Source organism: Panulirus ornatus, chromosome 15 (genome assembly GCF_036320965.1).
Source record: "Panulirus ornatus isolate Po-2019 chromosome 15, ASM3632096v1, whole genome shotgun sequence".
NCBI classification, from domain to species: Eukaryota; Metazoa; Arthropoda; class Malacostraca; order Decapoda; family Palinuridae; genus Panulirus; species Panulirus ornatus.
Genome location: NC_092238.1, coordinates 11,423,625 through 11,446,261, shown reverse-complemented (window position 1 = coordinate 11,446,261; position 22,637 = coordinate 11,423,625). Strand labels below are relative to the sequence as shown.

The window sequence follows — 22,637 nt, the reverse complement described above, 5'->3', positions numbered from 1 at the left end:
TGGAATAACTTGTATGGAAGGGGTAATGTGCTGTCAACGGACTGAACCAGGGAATAGGAAGCAGACGAGAAAACTATGAAAAGGTCTGAGAGGCCTGGCTGTGCATGGGAGCTGTGGTTTCAGTTTTATATGTGACAGCTAGGGAATGGATGTAAGTGAGAGAGGTTATTACTTCATCTGTTCCTGACACTACCTCACTAATGCAAGACACAACCATGAAAAGGATTACATAGAGAATCAAGTGTTTTGGGAGCAGCAGAATGAGTGTCAGTAGTTTTAATGAAGCTCAGATTGGGGTGTTTAAATGTGTGTGGATGTAACCAAGATGAGAAAAAAGGAGAGATAGGTAGTATGTTTGAGGAAAGAAACCTGGATGTTATGGCTCTGAGTGAAACAAAGCTCAAGGGTAAAGGGGAAGAGTGGTTTGGGAATGTCTTGGGTGTAAAGTAAGGGGTTAGAGAGGACAAAGAGCAAGGGAAGGAGTAGCACTACTCCTGAAACAGGAGTGGTGGGAGTATGTGATAGAGTTTAAGAAAGTAAACTCTAAATTGATATGGGTAAAACTGAAAGTGGATGGAGAGAGATGGGTGCTTATTGGTGCATATGCACCTGGGCATGAGAAGAAAGATCATGAGAGGCAAGTGTTTTGGGAGCAGCTGAGTGAGTGTGTTAGTAGCTTTGATGCACGAGACCGCGTTATAGTGATGGGTGATTTGAATGCAAAGTGAGTAATGTGGCAGTTGAGGGAATAATTGGTGTACATGGGGTGTTCAGTGTTGTAAATGGAAATGGTGAAGAGCTTGTAGATTTATGTGCTGAAAAAGGACTGATGATTGGGAATACCTGGTTTAAAAAGAGAGATATACATAAGTATACGTATGTAAGTGGGAGAGATGGCCAGAGAGCGTTATTGGATTACGTGTTAGTTGATAGGCGCGCGAAAGAGAGACTTTTGGATGTTAATGTGCTGAGAGGTGCAACTGGAGGGATGTCTGATCATTTTCTTGTGGAGGCGAAGGTGAAGATTTGTAGAGGTTTTCAGAAAAGAAGAGAGAATGTTGGGGTGAAAAGAGTGGTGAGAGTAAGTGAGCTTGGGAAGGAGACTTGTGTGAGGAAGTACCAGGAGAGACTGAATACAGAATGGAAAAAGGTGAGAACAAAGGACGTAAGGGGAGTGGGGGAGGAATGGGATGTATTTAGGGAAGCAGTGATGGCTTGCACAAAAGATGCTTGTGGCACGAGAAGCGTGGGAGGTGGGTTGATTAGAAAGGGTAGTGAGTGGTGGGATGAAGAAGTAAGATTATTAGTGAAAGAAAAGAGAAAGGCTTTTGGATGATTTTTGCAAGGAGAAAATGCAAATGAGTGGGAGATGTATAAAAGAAAGAGGAAGGAGGTCAAGAGAAAGGTGCAAGAGGTGAAAAAGAGGGCAAATAAGAGTTGGGGTGAGAGAGTATCATTAAATTCTAGGGAGAATAAAACGATGTTTAGGACGGAGGTAAATAAACTGCGTAAGACAAGGGAACAAATGGGAAGTTCAGTGAAGGGAGCTAACGGGGAGGTGATAATAAGTAGGGGTGATGTGAGAAGGAGATGGAGTGAGTATTTTGAAGGTTTGTTGAATGTGTTTGATGATAGAGTGGCAGATATAGGGTGTTTTGGTCAAGGTGGTGTGCAAAGTGAGAGGGTTAGGGATAATGATTTGGTAAACAGAGAAGAGGTAGTAAAAGCTTTGCGGAGGATGAAAGCCGGCAAGTCAGCGGGTTTGGATGGTATTGCAGTGGAATTTATTAAAAAAGGGGTGACTGTATTGTTGACTGGTTGGTGAGGTTATTCAATGTATGTTTGACTCATGGTGAGGTGCCTGGGGATTGGCGGAATGCTTGCATAGTGCCATTGTACAACAGCAAAGGGGATAAAAGTGAGTGCTCAAATTACAGAGGTATAAGTTTGTTGAGTATTCATGGGAAATTATATGGGAGGGTATTGATTGAGAGGGTGAAGGCATGTACAGAGCATCAGATTTGGGAAGAGCTGTGTGGTTTCAGAAGTGGTAGAGGATGTGTGGATCAGGTGTTTGCTTTGAAGAATGTATGTGAGAGAAATGCTCTGTGGAAGGTATTAAGAATATATGGTGTGGGAGGCAAGTTGCTAGAAGCAGTGAAAAGTTTTTATCGAGGATGTAAGGCATGTGTATGTGTAGGAAGAGAGGAAAGTGATTGGTTCTCAGTGAATGTAGGTTTGTGGAAGGGGTGTGTGATATCTCCATGGTTGTTTAAATTGTTTATGGATGGGGTTGTTAGGGAGGTGAATGTAAGAGTTTAGGAAAGAGGGGCAAGTATGCAGTCTGTTGTGGATGAGAGAGCTTGGGAAGTGAGTCAGTTGTTGTTCGCTGATGATACAGCGCTGGTGGCTGATTCATGTGAGAAACTGCAGAAGCTGGTGACTGAGTTTGGTAAAGTGTGTGAAAGAAGATAGCTGAGAGTAAACGTGAATAAGAGCAAGGTTATTAGGTACAGTAGGGTTGAGAGACAAGTCAATTGGGAGGTAAGTCTGAATGGAGAAAAACTGGAGGAAGTGAAGTGTTTTAGATATCTGGGAGTGGATTTGGCAGCGGATGGAACCATGGAAGTGGAAGTGAATCATAGGGTGGGGGAGGCGGCAAAAGTTCTGGGAGCGTTGAAGAATGTGTCGAAAACAATATCTTGGAGAGCAAAAATGGGTATGTTTGAAGGAATGGTGGTTCCAACAATGTTATATGGTTGCGAGGCGTGAGCTATGGATAGAGTTGTGCGGAGGAGGGTGGATGTGCTGGAAATGAGGTGTTTGAGGACAATATGTGGTGTGAGGGAGTTTGATCGAATAAATAATAATAGGGTAAGAAAGATGTGTGGTAATAAAAAGAGTGTGGTTGAGAGAGCAGAAGAAGGGTGTTTTGAAATGGTTTGGTCACATGGCGAGAATGAGTGAGGAAAGATTGACTAAGAGGATATATGTGTCAGAGGTGGAGGGAACGAGGAGAAGTGGGAGACCAAATTGGAGGTGTAAAGATGGAGTGAAAAAGATTTTGAGTGATCGGGGGCCTGAACATGCAGGAGGATGAAAGGCGTGCAAGGAATAGTGAATTGGAACGATGTGGTATACCGGGGTCAACATGCTGTCAATGGATTGAACCAGGGCATGTGAAGTGTCTGGGGTAAACCATGGAAAGTTCTGTGGGGCCTGGATGTGGAAAGGGAGCTGTGGTTTTGGTGCATTATTACATGACAGCTAGAGTCTGAGTGTGAGCGAATGTGGCATTTCTTGTCTTTTCCTAGCGCTGCCTCGCACACATGAGGGGTGGAGGGGGTTGTAATTTCATGTGTGGCGGGGTGGCGATGGGAATGAATAAAGAAAGACAGTATGAATTATGTACATGTGTATATATGTATATGTCTGTGTGTGTATATATATGTATACGTTGAGATGTATAGGTATGTATATTTTGCGTGTGTGGACATGTATGTATATACATGTGTATATGGGTGGGTTGGGCCATTCTTTTGTCTGTTTCCTTACGCTAACTCACTGACGCGGGAGACAGCGACAAAGCAAAATAATATATATATATATAATACTACTGATGGATGAACTGAATGCAAAAGTTGGTAATGTGGCAGTTGAGGGTATAACTGCAGGTATGGGGTATTCAGTGATGCAAATATAAATGGTAAACAACTTGAGGAAGTGTGTGCTGTAGAAGGACAGGTGACTGGGTATACCTGGTTGAAAAAAAACAGGGATATACTTAAGTATATGTGGAATAAGAAAGATGGTAAGCTGGCATTACTAGATTATATACCACTTTACAAATATGCAAAAGAGACTCTTCTAAGTTAATCTGATAACAGGGGCAGTTGGTGGGATGTTTGATCATTACCTGGTGGAGGTAAGGGTGTAAGATTGGTAGGGGCTTTCAGAAAAGAGGAAATGATGTGGGTGAGAAGGTGATGAAAGTACGAGGATTAGAGGTGTTTTGGGAAGCAGCACTGGGACAAGAGATAGGTGTGTGGTGTGAGGAAGGTGGGAGGTGGACACGTGAGAAAGGATAGTGAGTGGCACAATGACAGCATCAAGTTGTTAGCAAAGGAGAGAAGAGGTATGTGGGTGTTAGTCACGAGGAAGCAGTGCATAGGAGATTTACAGGAAAGACCAGCAGGAGGTCAAGAGGAAAATGCAAGAGCTTAAAAAAAAAGGGCAAATGAGAACTGAAGTGAATAAATATCAACAAACTTCAGGAACAACAAGAACACATTTTGGAAAGAGGTTAATTGTTTGAGAAAAACAAGACAACAAATGGGAGCAATGGTGAAGGGGAAAAATATGGATGTGGTAACATGCAGCAATGAAGTGAAGGGAAGATGGAGTATTTTAAAGGAAAGCTGAATGTGTTTTATTATTCATTTATCTACTCAAAATTACCTCAGGACCAATTTCTATGAGAGTCCTAACATACCAAAGACATTTCTAAAAGCTCCTGCATCCTAAGGCTTTGATACTTCCAGCAGCAGGGAATGTAAACTCCTTTGGAGCGAAAAGTTCTTTGACAAGACTGTACTCCCAATGATACAGCCTCATCAATGGTGACCTCTCACCTGTGGTATAGAGAAGCTGATGTTGGGTTTTTGGGTTGGGAAGGTATGTGATGTTAGATGCAATATATTTAGTGAAAAGAAAAGAGGTGGTGAAAGCCTTAGTAAGATGAAATGAGGCAAGGCAGCTGGAGTGGATGATACTGCAGTTGAATTCTTCTTAAGAAAGGAGATTGACAGTCTGTTGATCAGTAAGTCAAGATTTTCAGTCTGTGTATGGTTCATGGGGAAGTGCTTGAGGATCAGTGGAATGCATGTATAAGGTCATTGTACAAATGCAATTGGGGCAAAGGTATTCAAATTTATGAGCTTTCAGGTTGCTGAGTGTACAAAATATGTTGTACAGACGAGTGGTGACAGAGAGGGTGGTGACATGCAAAGAGCATCTGACTGGGGAAGAAAAATGTGATTTTGGATGTGATAGAAGATGTACAGGTCAGGGATTTGCTTTGAAGAGTGTGCATGAGAGGTATTTAGATAAACAGAAAGATGTTTATGTAGAATTTATGGATCTGGACAAACCATATGATTGGGCTGATAGATATGCTCTGTGGAAAGGGTTATGAATATATTATGTGTTATGTTAAGAAAATTATTATAAGCAGTGAAGTGTTTTTATCAAGAGAATAAGGAATGTGTGTGTATGAACAGAAGGAGAGGAAGATGAGTGGTTCCAGGTAAAGGCAGGTCTGTATCAGGGGTGTGTGACGTCACCATGGCTGTTTAATCTGCTTATGGACTGGGTAGTGAGGGAAGTAAATACAAGGGTCTGGGAGATACGTGCAAGTACGCAGTGAGTGCGTGTGTGTGTCTGTGTGTGTGTGTGTCTGTGTGTGTGTGTGTCTGTGTGTGTGTCTGTGTGTGTGTGTGTGTGTGTGTGTGTGTGTGTGTGTGTGTGTGTGTGTGTGTGTGTGTGTGTGTGTGTGTGTGTGTGTGTTTACGGATTGGGTAGTGAGGGAAGTAAATATAAGGGTCTGGGAGACAGGTGCAGGTACGCAATGTGTGTGTGTGTGTGTGTGTGTGTTTGTGTGTGTGTGTGTGTGTGTGTGTGTGTGTGTGTGTGTGTGTGTGTGTGTGTGTGTTAGTGTTAGTGTGTGTGTGTGTTAAGTCAGCTTTTGTTAGTTAATGACACGGCACTAGTGAGAGATTCAAACAAGAAACAGCAGAAAGTGGTGTCTAAGTCTGAGAGTGTGTAAAATGGGGAAAGTTGAAAGTAAATGTGAATATAAGTGAGGTTGCTAAATTTAGCAATGAAGAGAGACCTGTCAAGTAGAAGTGTGAGTTTGACAGGAGAAATCTCTGAGGAAGTGAAATGGCAGTGAATGGAACTATAGAAGTAGACGTGAATCATAGGATGAAGGAGGGGATGATGGTCCTGGGAGCACTGACAAATGTATGAGAAGGGAGCTCACTATCTGTGAGGGGAAAGACGGGCATGTTTGAAGGTACTGTAGTCCCAACAGTGGGGTATAAATGTGAGGCATGGGCTTTAGATGAGAATATATAGAAGAGGGTAAATATGTTAGAAATAAAATGTTTGAAGACATTATATGGTGTGAGCTGGGTTGGTCAAGTAAGAAATTGGGTAGGAGAGAGGCATAGCAATAAGAAGAGCATGGCTGAGAAAGCTGAAGAGGGTGGGCTGAAATGGTTTGGTCATACAGAGAGAATGAGTAAGGAGACCTTGACAAAGAGGATATATGTGTCAGAAGTGTTCGGGATAAGGAAAAGGGGGATACCAAACTGGAGATAAAAGGCTGGAGTGAATAAGGTTTTGGGTCCTGGGACATGAAAATGGAGATAGAAGGATGTAATAAATAAAGTTTTCAGTGCTCAGGACCTGAATAAGCAAAAAGGATGTATGGCATACCTAAGACAGAGTGAATTGAAATGTTGTGGTATAAGGGGAGCAAAATGGTGGTGAAGGACTGAACGAGGGCATATGAAGTGGCCAGTGGTAACCACTGAAAAGTCTGTGGGGTCTGCCCAAGTATAAGCAGCCATGGCTTTGTAGCATCTGTGTGTGTATGAGGCTATTTCTTTATCTGTTCTTGGTGCTAAAGCAGGAAATGGTGAATAAGTTTGAAAATAATCACCATGAGCAAATTCTAATCGATGCAATTGATATATGTCTGCTGCATACATAAGAAAGATGCACAATAAAGAAATGCTGCATACATAAGAAAGATTCACAATCAGGAAATATGCAAGCCAAAATATATTACAGCTTCCATTCTGCATGATCCATCAATAAATGTTACCAAAACACAGCTTCCATTCTGCATGATCCATCAATAAATGTTACCAAAACAAACTCACACTTACCACTTTTAACATATTATTAGCAGTGGAGTTGACAGATGAAGTGGAGGATGAATTAGGTTTGAAGTCACGGTGGGAAGAGCCACATGACATAAACCGCTCTAAAGTGTTGTTTCCTTCCCCTCCACCACCTGCCACTACCCGTTGGGTATCATCTTCATCATTTTGGTTAAGGAGGTCTTTCAAAATTTTATTTGAGTTATCACCACCACCACTTTCACCATGACTAAGAAGTTTACGCAGTCTTGTATTATCACCAATGGAGGACACACTAGAGTCATCTCCTGCTCCTCCTGTACTACTTGGCCGGCCAGTTAACGACTCATCCAGTACCGATCCCCCATTGCCTGAGGTTCCGGCAAGCAATCTGTCAGCTGCTGATGACCCATTGCCTTCTTGGAAGGGACTGTATGGAGTAAAAATCATGGCTACAATAATCAAGTGTAAGGTAATCAACTGCTTATAATGAGCTTGTCATCAGAATGTGCTTTTTTAAAGTATATCAAATCAATGTGTTTCTGCTTTACCCTTTATATGTTTTTTATGAAACTGAGACATATTATTCCAAAGAATACCTCTTCTACTCAAAACAGTCAACTGATATCTAATTGGTCCCCAAAAATTGTCATCTAAAAAGTTTACTAATCTACATGTTTAAGTGCAGTGACATATTCTACTTATCTATTATCATCTTATCATACTTTGTCGCTGTTTCCCGCATTAGCGAGGTAGTGCAAGAAAACAGAAGAAAGAATGGCCCAACTCACCCACATACACATGTATATACATACACGTCCACACACGTACAGATACATACTTATACATTTCAACGTAAACACATATATACATCACAGACATATATATACACAGGTACATAATTCATACTTGCTGCCTTTATTCATTCCCATCACCATCCCGCCACACATGAAATGACAACCCCCTCCCCACTGCATGCACCAGAGGTAGCACTGGGAAAAGACAACAAAGGCCACATTCGTTCACACTCAGTCTCTAGCTGTCATGTATTATGCACCAAAACCACAGCTCCCTTTCCACATCCAGGCCCCACAAAACTTTCCATGGTTTACCCCAGACACTTCACATGCCCTGGTTCAATCCATTGACAACACGTCCACCCCGGTATACCACATCGTTCCACTTCACTCTATTCCCTGCACGCCTTTCACTCTCCTGCATGTTCAGGCCCCAATCACTCAAAATCTTTTTCAACCCATTTTTCCACCTCCAATTTGGTCTCACACTTCTCCTCGTTCCCTCCATCTCTGACACATGTATCCTCTTTGTCAATCTTTCCTCACTCATTCTCTCCATGTGACCAAACCATTTCAAAACACCCTTCTTCTGCTCTCTCAACCACGCTCTTTTTATTACCACACATCTCTCCTACCCTTTAATTACTTACTCGATTAAACCACCTCACACAATATATTGTCCTCAAACATCTCATGTCCAACACATGCACCATCCTCCGCACAACTCTATCTATAGCCCATGCCTCGCAACCATATAACATCGTTGGAACCACCATTCCTTCAAACATGCCCTTTTTGCTTTTCGAGATAATGTTCTCAACACTTACACACATTTTTCAATACTCCCAGAACATTCGCCGCCTCCCCCACCCTGTGACACTTCCGCTTCCATGGTTCCATCCACTGCCAATGCCACTCCAAGATATCTAAAAGACTTCACTTACTCCAGTTTTTCTCCGTTCAAACTTACCTCCCAATTGACATGACCCTCAACCCTACTGTACCTAATAACCTTGCTCTTATTCACATTTACTCTTAACTTTCTTCTTTCACACACTTTACCAAACTCAGTCACCAGCTTCTGCAGTTTCTCACCCAAATCAGCCACCAGCACTGTATCATCAGCGAACAACAACTGACTCACTTCCCAAGCTCTCTCATCCAAAACAGACTGCATACTAGCCCCTCTTTCCAAAACTCTTGCATTCACCTCCCTAGCAACCCCATCCATAAACAAATTAAACAACCATGGAGACATCACACACCCCTGCCGCAAACCAACATTCATTGAGAACCAAACACTTTCCTATCTTCCTACTCGTACACATGCCTTACATCCTAGATAAAAACTTTTCACTGCTTCTAACGACTTGCCTCTCACACCATATATTCTTAATACCTTCCACACAGCATCTCTATCAACTCTATCATATGCCTTCCCCAGATCCATAAATGCTACATATAAATCCATTTGCTTTTCTAATTATTTCTCACAAACATTCTTCAAAGCAAACACCTGATCCACACATCCTCTACCACTTCTGAAACCACACTGATCTTCCCCAATCTGATGCTCTGTACATGCCTTCCATATAATTTCCTAGGTATACTCAACAAACTTATACCTCTGTAATTTGAGAAATGTAATTTGTACAATAGCACTATGCATGAATTCTGCCAGTCCTCAGGCACCTCACCATGAGTCATACATACGTTAAATAACCTTACCAACCAGTCAGTAATATAGTCACCCCCTTTTTTAATAAATTCCACTGCAATACCATCCTAACCCACTGCCTTGCCAGCTTTCATCTTGTGCAAAGCTTTTACTACCTCTTCTCTGTTTACCAAATCATTCACCCTAACCCTCTCACTTTGTACACCACCTCAACCAAAACACCCTATAGCTGCCACTCTATCATCTAACACATTCAGCAAACTTTCAAAATACTCACTCCATCTCCTTCTCACATCACCACTACTTGTTATCACCTCCCCATTAGCCCCCTTCACCAATGTTCCCATTTGTTGTCTTGTCTTATGCACTTTATTTACCTCCTTCCAAAACATCCTTTTATTCTCCCAAAAATATAATGATATTCTCTCACCCCTAATCTCATTAGCTCTCTTTTTCACCTCTTGCATTTTTGTCTTGACTACCTGCCTCCTTCTTTTATACATCTCCCAATCATTTGCACTATTTACATCTCCCAGTCATTTGCACTATTTCCCTGCAAAACTCGTCCAAATGCCTCTCTCTTCTCTTTCACTAATAATCTTACTTCTTCATCTCACCACTCACTACCCTTTCTAATCTGCCCACCTCCTACGCTTCTCATTCTACAAGTATCTTTTGCGCAAGCCATCACTGCTTCCCTAAATACATACCATTCCTCCACCACTCCCCTTATGTCCTTTGTTCTCACCTTTTTCCATTCTGCACTTAAGTCTCTCCTTGTGCTTCCTCACACAAGTCTCCTTCCCAAGCTCACTTACTCTCACCACTCTCTTCACACCAACATTATCTATTCTTTTCTGAAAACCTCTACAAATCTTCACCTTCGCCTCCACAAGATAATGATCAAACATCCCTCCAGTTGCATCTCTCAGCACATTAACATCCACAAGTCTCTCTTTCACACGCCTATCAATTAACACATAATCCAATAACGCTCTCTGGCCATCTCTCCTACTTACATATGTATACTTATGTATATCTCTCTCTTTAAACCAGGTATTCCCAATCACCAGTCCTTTTTCAGCACACAAATCTACAAGCTCTTCACCATCTCCATTTAGATCACTGAACACCCCATGTACAATTATTCCCTCAACTGCCACATTACTCATCTTTGCATTCAGATCACCCATCAATATAACCCTGTCTCTTGCATCAAAACTTCTAACGCACTCACTCAGCTGCTCCCAAAATACTTGCCTCTCATGATCTTTTCTCTCATGCCCAGGTGCATATGCACCAATAATCACCCATCTCTCTCCATCAACTTTCAGTTTTACCCATATCAATCTACAGTTAACTCTCTTACACTCTATCACATACTCTCACCACTCCTGTTTCAGGAGTAGTGCTACTCCTTCCCTTGCTCTTGTCCTCTCACCAACCCCTAACTTTACTCCCAAAACATTCCTAAACCACTCTTCCCCTTTACCCTTGAGCTTTGTTTCTCTCAGAGCCAAAACATCCAGGTTCCTTTCCTCAAACATACTACCTATCTCTCCTTTTTTCTCATCTTGGTTACATCCACACACATTTAGATACCCCAATCTGAGCCTTCAATGAGGATGAGCACTACCTGCGTGACTCCTTCTTCTGTTTCCCCTTTTAGGAAGTTAAAATACAAGGAGGGGAGGGTTTCTAGCTCCCCACTCCTGTCCCCTTTAGTCGCCTTCTACAAGTGAAGAATGTGTGGGAAGTATTCTTTCTCCCCTCTCCCCTACTTATTCTTAAAAAAAAAAAAAGCTTTAAGGCTCTGTCAAATAACAGCAACTATAAGGCAATATCAAAATGCACCACTACATTATTTCCCTCAATGAAGAAAAGCATAAATCATCATAACATTCATGAACTGCTTGCCTACATTTCTCCTGTACATATGGATCTGGATACAGCATGACACAGGTACCAAGAAAGTTTCTGCTGTATCAAAGTCTTCTCTACTGTGACATCCATTTCCACAGAATTGAATCATTAAGGAACCACAGGCCCAAAAATAAAAACACAAAATAATATTCAACATGTTATGTACATAATATAATGTGCCAAATATACTCAAATTCTATCTTAGCAATGAAAACAATATATGATACTTTTTTCATACTAGATCACCACTTCTTGGATTAGCAAGGTAGTGCCTAGAAAATATAGAGAAAGGCTACACCCACTCACATCCATTCTCTAGCTGTCATGTACCGAAACCACAGCTTCCTATCCACAAACAGACCTTACAGACCTTTCAAAGGCTTACCTTGGATGCTACACATGCACCCCAGTACACCACATGTTCTAATTCAATCTATTCCTTGCATGCCTTTCATCATCTTGTATGTTCATGCCCCCAGTGCTCAAAATCTTTTTCACTCCATCCTTCCATCTCCAATTTGGTCTCTCAGTTCTTGTTTTTGGCACATATATCCTCTTTATCAACTTTTCCCCCTCTCATTCTCTCCATATGTCCACAATATTTCTGCAAACCTCTTCAGCTGTCTCAACCACATTCTTTTTATCACTAAATCTCTCTCTTACCCTTTCATTACTTAGCCAAATCAAACCACCTCAAACATATTGTCCTCAAACATCTTATTTCCAGCACATCCACCCTCCTCCACATCACCTTATCTATAGCCCATGCTTTGCTCCATATAACACTTTTGGGATTACTACATCCTCAAACATACCCATCTTTGCCCTACCAGATAACTTTATCTCTTTCAAAGCATTCTTCAGTGCTCCAATAACCTTCACCCCTCAACCACTCAATAACTGACTTCTGCTTCCATGGTTCCATTTGCAGCCATATTCACTCCCAGGTATCTAAACATTACACTTCCTCCAAGTTTTCTCCATTCAAACTCATACCCCAACTAACCTGTCACTCAAACCCTACTAAACCTAATAAACATGCCTTTTCACATTTACTCTCAACTTCCTCCTTACACACACTCTTTCTGACTCAGTCACCCTTTTTTCACTCAAATCTGCCTCTAGTGCAGTAGCATAGGCAAACTAAAACTGACTCACTTCCCAGGCCCTCTCACCCTCCACAGACTGCACACTTGCCCCTCTCTCCAAGACTTTCAGTTTACCTTCCTCATCACCCCAAACATAAACAAATTAAACCATGATGACATCACACACTGCTGCCACAGACCAACTTTCACTTGGAGCCATTCACCACCCTCTCTTCCCTACTCTTACACGAGCCTTACACCCTTGATAAAAACTTCTCACTACTTCTAGCACCTTATATTCTTAAAGACTCTCCATGAGGCATCTATGTTAACCCTACAATATGCTTTCACCAGATCCATAAGTGCCGTATAAAAATCCATTGTTTCACTAAGTATTCCTCACACACATCCTTTAAAGCAAACACATGATCCAAACATCCTTCACCAATTCTGAAACCACATTGCTCCTCCTTTGTCTGAAGCTCTGTATCTGCCTCCACCCTATCAGTCAATGCTCTCCAATACAACTTACCAGGTACACTAAAATAATCCATAGCTCTGTAGTCTGAACATACACCTTTACCCCCTTGCCTTTATACAATGGCCCTATACATGCATTTTGCCAATCTTTAGGCATTTCACCATGATCCATACATATACTGAAAATTCTCACCAACCAACTAACAAGTCATCCCCTTTCTTAAAAAATTCAACTGCAATACCACCCACTCCAGCTGCCTTGCCACATTTCATCTTATGTTAGGCTTTCAACACCTCTCTTCACCAAACCACCCTCCATGACTCTTTCACTTTGCAAACCATCCTGACATAAACATCTAAATCATTCAACAGTCCCTCAAAATACTCACTCAATTTCCTCACTTCATCACCACCTGTCACCAATTCCCCATCTCCCCCTTAATTTTCTTTTCATTTGTTCCCTTGTCTTTTCTCACATTGTTTACCTCCTTCTATCACATCTTATTTTCCCAAAGAATTACTGAAAGTTGCTCACCCCAACTCTCATTTACTCTCTTTTCCAACCTCTGCATCTTCCTCTTTACTACCTTCTCCTTTCTCTTACGCATCCCCCAATCAATTGCACTCCTAACTTGTAAGTACCACCCAGATGCTTTTCTTTTCTCTTTCACTAGAAACTTTCCTTCATCCCACCACTCACTACCCTTCTAATCTGCCTACCTTCCAACTCTAGCATGTCACATGCATCTTTCACAAATGTCAGCACTGCTTCCCTTAAATATCTCCCATTTCCTCATCCACTCACCTTGCTTCATTTTGTCTCACCTTTTGCCATTCTTAACTCAACCTTTCCTGGTATTTCATCATATAAGTATCTTTTCTTAGCCCACTTACTCTCACAACTCGCTTCTCACCAACTTTTTTTCCATCTTTTCCAAAAACCTCAACAAATCTTTATTCTTGCCTCTACAAGACAGTGATCAGAAATCCTAAAAGCTGCTCATCTCAGCACATTTATATCCAAAAGTTTCTCTTTTATGTGCCTATCACTTCATTTTTTTTTTTTTTTTTTTGCTTTGTCGCTGTCTCCCGCGTTTGCGAGGTAGCGCAAGGAAACAGACGAAAGAAATGGCCCAACCCACCCCCATACACATGTATATACATACGTCCACACACGCAAATATACATACCTACACAGCTTTCCATGGTTTACCCCAGACGCTTCACATGCCTTGATTCAATCCACTGACAGCACGTCAACCCCGGTATACCACATCGATCCAGTTCACTCTATTCCTTGCCCTCCTTTCACCCTCCTGCATGTTCAGGCCCCGATCACACAAAATCTTTTTCACTCCATCTTTCCACCTCCAATTTGGTCTCCCTCTTCTCCTCGTTCCCTCCACCTCCGACACATATATCCTCTTGGTCAATCTTTCCTCACTCATTCTCTCCATGTGCCCAAACCATTTCAAAACACCCTCTTCTGCTCTCTCAACCACACTCTTTTTATTTCCACACATCTCTCTTACCCTTACGTTACTTACTCGATCAAACCACCTCACACCACACATTGTCCTCAAACATCTCATTTCCAGCACATCCATCCTCCTGCGCACAACTCTATCCATAGCCCACGCCTCGCAACCATACAACATTGTTGGAACCACTATTCCTTCAAACATACCCATTTTTGCTTTCCGAGATAATGTTCTCGACTTCCACACATTCTTCAAGGCTCCCAGAATTTTCGCCCCCTCCCCCACCCTATGATCCACTTCGCTTCCATGGTTCCATCCGCTGCCAGATCCACTCCCAGATATCTAAAACACTTCACTTCCTCCAGTTTTTCTCCATTCAAACTCACCTCCCAATTGGCTTGACCCTCAACCCTTGCTCTTATTCACATTTACTCTTAACTTTCTTCTTTCACACACTTTACCAAACTCAGTCACCAGCTTCTGCAGTTTCTCACATGAATCAGCCACCAGTGCTGTATCATCAGCAAACAGCAACTGACTCACCTCCCAAGCTCTCTCATCCCCAACAGACTTCATACTTGCCCCTCTTTCCAAAACTCTTGCATTCACCTCCCTAACAACCCCACCCATAAACAAATTAAACAACCATGGAGACATCACACACCCCTGCCGCAAACCTACATTCAATGAGAACCAATCACTTTCCTCTCTTCCTACATGTACACATGCCTTACATCCTCGATAAAAACTTTTCACTGCTTCTAACAACTTGCCTCCCACACCATATATTCTTAATTCCTTCCACAGAGCATCTCTATCAACTATATCATATGCCTTCTCCAGATCCATAAATGCTACATACAAATCCATTTGCTTTTCTAAGTATTTCTCACATACATTCTTCAAAGCAAACACCTGATCCACACATCCTCTACCACTTCTGAAACCACACTGCTCTTCCCCAATCTGATGCTCTGTACATGCCTTCACCCTCTCAATCAATACCCTCCCATATAATTTACCAGGAATACTCAACAAACTTTATACCTTCATATATGATCCATTAATGCCCACTAACCATCTCTCTTACTCACATACACACACTTGTTTTTTCCCTCTTTTTAAATCAGGTACTGCTAATCGCCAGTCCTTTTTCAGCACACAAGTCCATTAGCTCTTCACCATTTCCACTCATAATACTGAATGTCCCATTCCCCCAATTAAACCCTCAACTACCTCATTACTCATCTTTGCATTCAAATCACCCATCATTAATTCCCAGTCTTTTACATCAAAACTGCTAACATACTCACTCAGCTGTTCCCAAAGCACTTGCCTCTCATGATCTTTCTTCTCATGGCCAGGAGCATAATGATCACCCATATCTTGATATTTGGGAGAGGGGGGGATGGAAATCCTCCCCTCCAGTTCTTTTTGATTTTCCAAAAAAAGGTGCAGAGAAGGGGGCCAAGTGAAGATATTCCCTCCAAGGATCAGTCCTCTGTTTTTAACGCTACCTCGCTAACACAGGAAATGGCAAATACGTATGAAAAAATAAAGAATCTTGTCATTCATTTTCCATTTTACCCAAATCAGCCTAAAGTTTACTTACACTCTTTCACAGATTCCAATAACTCCTGCTTCAGGAGTGGTACTGTTCCTTCCCTAGCTTCTGTCCCTTCACCAACCCAACTTTACTCCAAATAAAGTCCCAAACCATTCTTTCCTTTACCTTTAAGCTTTGTTGCATTCAGAGCCAGAACATAAGGTTTCTTTCCTAAAACATACAACCTACCTCAAATCTCTTCTCATTTTGGTTTCATCCACACACATTTATACACCCTAGCCTGAGCCTTCAAGGAGGATGAAAACTCCCTGCCTTGACTCCTGTTCCATTTTTCTAGAAACTGAAATACATGAAGAGGGATTTTCCTCCCTCCTGCTCATGCCCCCTTTAGTCACCTTCTATGACATGCAGAGAATACAAATTCAGAATTCTTTCTCTCCTACCCCAAGGATATACGATACATATCTATCTATTTATTCATCATACTTTGTCTCTGTCTCCTGCATTTGCGAGGTAGTGCAAGGAAACAGACGAAAGAGTGGCCCAACCCACCCACATACACAAGTATATACATACACATCCACACACACACATATACATACCTATACATCTCATCGTATACTTATATATACATACATAGAAATATACATATATACACATGTACATAATTCATACTTGCTGCCTTAATTCATTCCCGTCGCCACCCCGCCACACATGAAATGACAACCCCCTCCCCCTGCACATGCACGAGGCAGCACTAGGAAAAGACAACAAAGGCCACATTCGTTCACTCAGTCTCTAGCTGTCATGTATAATGCACCAAAACCACAGCTCCCTTTTCACATCCAGGCCCCACAAAACTTTTCATGGTTTATCCCAGATGCTTCACATCCCTGGTTCAATCCACTGACACCACATCGACCCCTGTAAACCACATTGTTCCAATTCACTCTATTCCTTGCATGCCTTTCACCCTCCTGCATGTCAGGTGGTTTTAGGAGTAGTAGAGAATGAGTGGATCAGGGGTTTCCTTTAGAGAATGTGCGTGAAAAATACTTAAGAGAAGCTGAGGAATTTGTATAAGGCATTTATATATCTAGAAAGAGAATATTATAGAGGGGTGATAAACATACTTTTGAAAAGTCTTAAGAATATTTGGTTTGGGAGGAAAGCTACTTCTATCAATGAGAGTATTCTATCAAGGGTGTAAGATGTGTACAAGAAGGTCGAGATGAGAGTAAATAGTTCTAAGTGAAGTTGGTTAGTGGCAGAGATGTGTTGTGTCACCATGGCTTTTTAATCTGTTTATGGGTGGGGTGGTGAGGGATGTAAATGCAAGAGTCTTGGAGAGAGGGCTAAGGACACGGTCTGTGGGAGATAAGAGGGTCCGGAAAGTCAGTCAGTTGTTGTTTATTTATGAAACAGCACTGGCAGCTGTTTCAAGAGAAAAATTGCAGTGACTGGTGAGTGTGCTTGGAAGTGTATGAAACCAGGAAGTTGAGAGTAAAACTGCAAATTAAAGCAAGGTTATTTGGTTTAGCAAGGTAGAGGGATTGGTCTGTTGAGATGCGAATTTGACTCGAAAAAAGTTGGAGGAAGCGAAGTGTTTTAGACATCTGGGAGAGGGCATGGCAACTAATGGAACCATGGAAGCACAAGTGAGTCATAAGGTGGGGAATGAAGCAAAGTTCTGAGAGCATTGAAAAATGTGTGGAAAGAGATGTTATTATTTGGGAGGGAAAAAGTGAATATGTTGAGGGTATAGCAGTCTCAACAATGCTACATGGATGTGAAGCATGGGCTACAAAATGAAATGTTTAAGGACAATATATGGTGTGACAATATATGGTGTAAGTAATAATGGGATAAGTGAGTGGTGTGGTTATAATAAAGTGTGGTTGATACATGAAGAAGGTGTGTGAAATGATTGGGACATATGGAGAGAATGATTGAGGAGAGGTCCACACAGAGGATATATGTGGCAGAAGTGGAGAGGGATGAGACTGAACTGCAGATGGAAGAATGGAGTTAAAAAGAGAGTGATTAGGGCCTGAACAGGTAAAAGGGTGAAAGGCCTGCACGAACCAGAATGAAACTGAGTAAATTGGAATGATGTGGTATACAGGGTGCAATATTCCATCACAGGACTGAACCAAGAGGCTGTGGTTTCAGTGCATTACACTTGACAGCTACAGAATGGATATGAGAGAATGTGGCCTTCCTTTTTCTGTTCCTAGTGCTATCACACTAAAGAAGGAAAAGTGAAAAAAGTATGAAAGAAAAAAATTAACTAAAAATGTATGAAATTAACAAAAAAATCTAACGGGAATGTAAATGTGAATCAATTTATAAATATAGCAGAAAAGCACATTCTATTTACAGGCCCCAGCTGCTTCGTATCCTCTAATTCACTCCACAGACATCACATCTCTCCCTGTGAGTGGAAATGATCCAATTCATTCCATTGCATCTATGCATTTAACCAATCAAAAGTTCAAGCCCCATGCACTCAAAGTCTTATTCACTCCTTTCTTCCAATTCGTTCTCCTTTTTTCCTTGTCCCTGCTAATTCTTATAAAGTAAATCCTTGATTTAATGGACCCCAATATAATGGATTTTGGATTTAACATACAAATATTAATACAGTGCATTAATCAATAATTTAAGAAAAAAAATAAAAAACCTCAAACGCAGCATCATGCGCATTTCACATTGCACATGTTAATGGTAGTGTGGAGTAGACTCGCTTTGTTTCAGTCTCAGTCTGCCTCAAGCTATCATGCAGTCAGGTTGTATACAGAGTTTCTGTTATTTCAGAATTGTGACTTTATTCATTAAATAATTCTGCAATCCTTACAATTCAAAATGGCATCAAGTGATTGTAAGAGGCACAATGAAAGCAGGTAGTCCATCCTCACTTTATTATAAAGAAGTATCCTTTCACAGAGGAGGGGTGGCATCACCTCTATCTTAGTCCCACTCCAGCCTCCAAGTGCCTGGGAAGTGTTCCCACACTGCAAGGGGCCCGCCATCCAACTATCATACCACACACTAAAGCCTACAACCCCTCAGGAGATTTTGGTAACTAAATGTGACATTTTGTTACAACAAAAAAAAAAAAAAACAAATCTAAAAACAATAAAACAAAAAGAGAGAATGGAATTAACATTCGACAAGGCATAAGGCAAATATACACACAAATCACTACTCAGCAACAATACATTTCCTTTACATGCATGCATAACAAAATTGACAACAAATTTTTGTGTTCACTCTTCACAGGAGCCACCACATGCATAATTTTACTAGCATGCAGGGTGGTGTCTCACATGGGGAGGGCACTGCTGCCTGAGGCTGGGTGTTGCCACAAATGGGGGAAAAACTGCTGCTGGTGGGGACCTCCCTTGACCCAAGGGTACCATGGGGATCAGTGAACCCTGAGAGTGTAGGTGACATTGGTTTCACAAAGACAGGTGGCCAATGCCATCCAGCTTCACTAAGTATTGTTTTTGTGGCTTCACCCCCACTACCACGCACCAACCTGCACCACACCCTCAGGGGTACCCACGGACAGCTGGGGGTAGTGTAGCAGTGTCATCTGCTGGGCTGCCCTGCATGCGAGCCAGGCTTTCTGTTATAGCCCGCTCCCTGTTTTGCAGAGTTCTCCATCGCTGGTTTATCAGATAATGTTGCCAGGGCACCAGGGCACCATCTCGCAATTGTCTCCCTGCTGCCAGTTGTGCAGGTGACTCATCCCTCTCTTACAGGAGTGCTGAGATATTGATGCATAGCCTGAGTTGCTTTGCTGTTATGCAGGCTACCTCCAACACCCATTATCCCTCAACTACCATTTGGCTTCCTTTACTGCTACTTTGGTGCCTCCACAGGACAGGAAAGCACGCTGCAGAATGCAGGCCATAATTCCCTATTTTCTGTGGAAAGCTTCCTTCTCTATGTTCTCTAGATTGGTTCCTCATTCCGAGGCTATTTCCTTGGGTGCACCCATCTCCTGAAGAAGGTGAGCAGCCATGAGATAACTTGGGATTTTACTGCATAGGTTCGAATCCTACTCACTGTGCCATGTGAGAGGTGCAATAAAAGCAGGTAGTCTATCCTCACTTTATCATACAGAAGTATCCTTTCACAAAAGTAGGGTGGCATCACCTCTATCTCAGTCTGACTACTGCCTCCAGCTACCTGACGTGCATTCCCACACTGATAAAGGAGTTTAAAGAAAGTATGTGAACTTAAATGTGGCACAAAAATAGTTTACATTTGATTTAACAGACTTTTGGCACTAACAGACAACCCTTTCCCCCTTCAGTCCATTAGATCAAGGGTTTACTGTATATATGTCCTCTTTCTCATCCTCACTCGTTCTCTATGTATGTCTAATCAATTTAAGCACAACCTCTTCAGCTCTCTCAATCATACTCTTATTACCACACCTCTCTCTTACTCTCCAGAACCCTAACCCCAACTTCTGAATTTTTTCACTTGACTGCCATCAACACTATGTCATCAGCAAAAAACAACTGACTCACTTCCTAGGCCCCCTATCCCCATCACACTGCATAATGACCCTCTCCCTAAGACACATACATATACTTCCTTCATCTCATCCACCAACAAATTACACAACAAGGTTGATAACATACACCTGATACAGACCCACCTTCATCTGGAACCACTCACCCTCCTTTTGACCTACTCACACACATGCCTTACACTCTTGATAAGAAGTCTTCAACACTTTTGATAGCTTTCCTCCAAGAACATATATTTGTAACACCTTATCATATGCTTTCTCAAGATCCATAAATGCAACATCTTTTACCTCCCAAATTATTTTTCATACCTTGAAAGCAAATACCTGATCCACAAATCCTAAACAGCTCCTGACAACACACATTTCCTTCATAATCTGATGTTCTGTATATGCCTTCACCCTCTCAATCAACACTTCAATACAATTTAGCAGGTTCCATATAACTTAACAGGGACATTAAACAAACTTATACATCTATAATTCAAACACTCACCTCTGTCTTCCTTTCCTTAAAGGAACTAAACTGAATTCTGCCAATCATCAAGCACCTCACCATGAGCCTTACATACACTGAAAATCCTAAATAACTAGTCAACAATATATTCACCCCCTTCCCTTCAAAATTTGACTTCAATTCCATCCACTAAAGCTGCCAAGCCACATTTCATTATATGCAAGGCTTTCACCACCTCTTCCCTTTTCACCAAACTACTTGCCATACTCTCTCTCTTCAAATATCTCCTAGTCCTAAACACCCTCAATCTCCCAACCAATCATCAAACACATTCAAAAATCCTTTAGAGAACTCTCTCAATCATCTCTTCACCTCATCACTGCCTGTTACCACTTCCCCATTTGCCTCCTTCACTGACTTTCCCATTTGATCTCTTGTTTTCTTCACACTAATAACCTTCCAAAACATTTTCTCTTTCTCCCTTAAGTTTGCCGATGCTCGCCCCAGCTCTCATTTGCCCTCTCATTCAGCCCCTGAATCTTCCTCTTGACATCCTGCCTCTTTCTCTTGTACATCTAATAACTCGCACTCTATCCCTGTAAGTACCACCCATACACCTCTCACACCCTTGCTCCCCAACCTCAGGTCGCTAATGAGAGCTTCGGAGTAAAATGTCAATACCTCCAGAGTTTAAACCTCACTGATAGAGAGGATTGTCACAGTTGGAAGATGAGGTGGTTGTACAGGTACACCACCGATTTTCTGACAACTGATGGTTTGGCACCTACTTTAGTCCGGACAAAAATATGAGGGAACTTGAAATTACCGTGGCCACCAGACTAGTTTACTGGGAGGCCACAGATGGTGTTGTGTGTAGGACACACTTATTCACATTCTTTACATTGCACTTGTTGGTGATGATACCGCAATTCTGTGAGATTCTTAGCTAATTCTGCTTAAATCTAACTCTAGCTATAGCTTTTAAGACATATGAGAGTATCAGTCATGGCGTCAATTTAACACCAGTCCATATTGATCCAAGATAAAGTACAACAGTTGAAAAAATGGACCGTGGTATTTCGGTGTGTAAACTGTGTGACATCTACAGTATTAGTTCATCAACTGTTTATGATATAAAGAAGCAAATGGAGAAAATATTGAAATTCTCTGCAGACAGTGATTCCAAGAAGCAAATGATGATTAGAAAAACTATGAAAGATGGTAAGAGTACTGAGCACGATCAAGTGATGATGCCATGGTTTCGACAGCATCAGAGTGAGGGAGAGGACTTGTCAGATAGCATGATAATGGACCAGGATAAGTTGTTCCAATAAGAACTAAATTACATGAGCATGACTATAGTGAAGGATGGATTCAAAGATTCTAGAAGCGTCATGGAACTTTCATGAATGAAGTGTGCGGAGAAAAGCGGTCTGGAAACCACGAAGGAGCTGCCGAGCATGTGGACAAATTTGTAAAACTCGTAGCTGATGAGCACCTCAGTCCTGAGCAAGTGTATAATACATTTCATTTATTTATTCAATTTCCATTCAATATTTGTTTAAATTAAAATTTTAGCAGTCCATGGTATACTTTAGACACATGGGAGATGTATAATTAGTGGGTTAGAGGTGTGTTGATTAATTATCATTACGTGACCACGGTTGGTCCAGTAAAATGGTTAATTCAAAAAG

The 22,637-nt window shown here is 41.6% G+C and overlaps 1 protein-coding gene across 24 annotated transcripts in view; it reads right to left on the bottom strand.

Annotated features, from left to right (window-relative positions):
• Positions 1-22,637, bottom strand: part of LOC139753727 (uncharacterized) — a 1,039,260-nt gene that overhangs the window by 440,076 nt on the left and 576,547 nt on the right. For all 24 annotated transcript variants that reach the window (XM_071670490.1, XM_071670488.1, XM_071670497.1 and 21 more), the window contains one exon: positions 6,954-7,356. In XM_071670490.1, the coding sequence (XP_071526591.1) occupies positions 6,954-7,356 (403 nt within the window). The remainder of the gene's footprint in view (positions 1-6,953; positions 7,357-22,637) is intronic.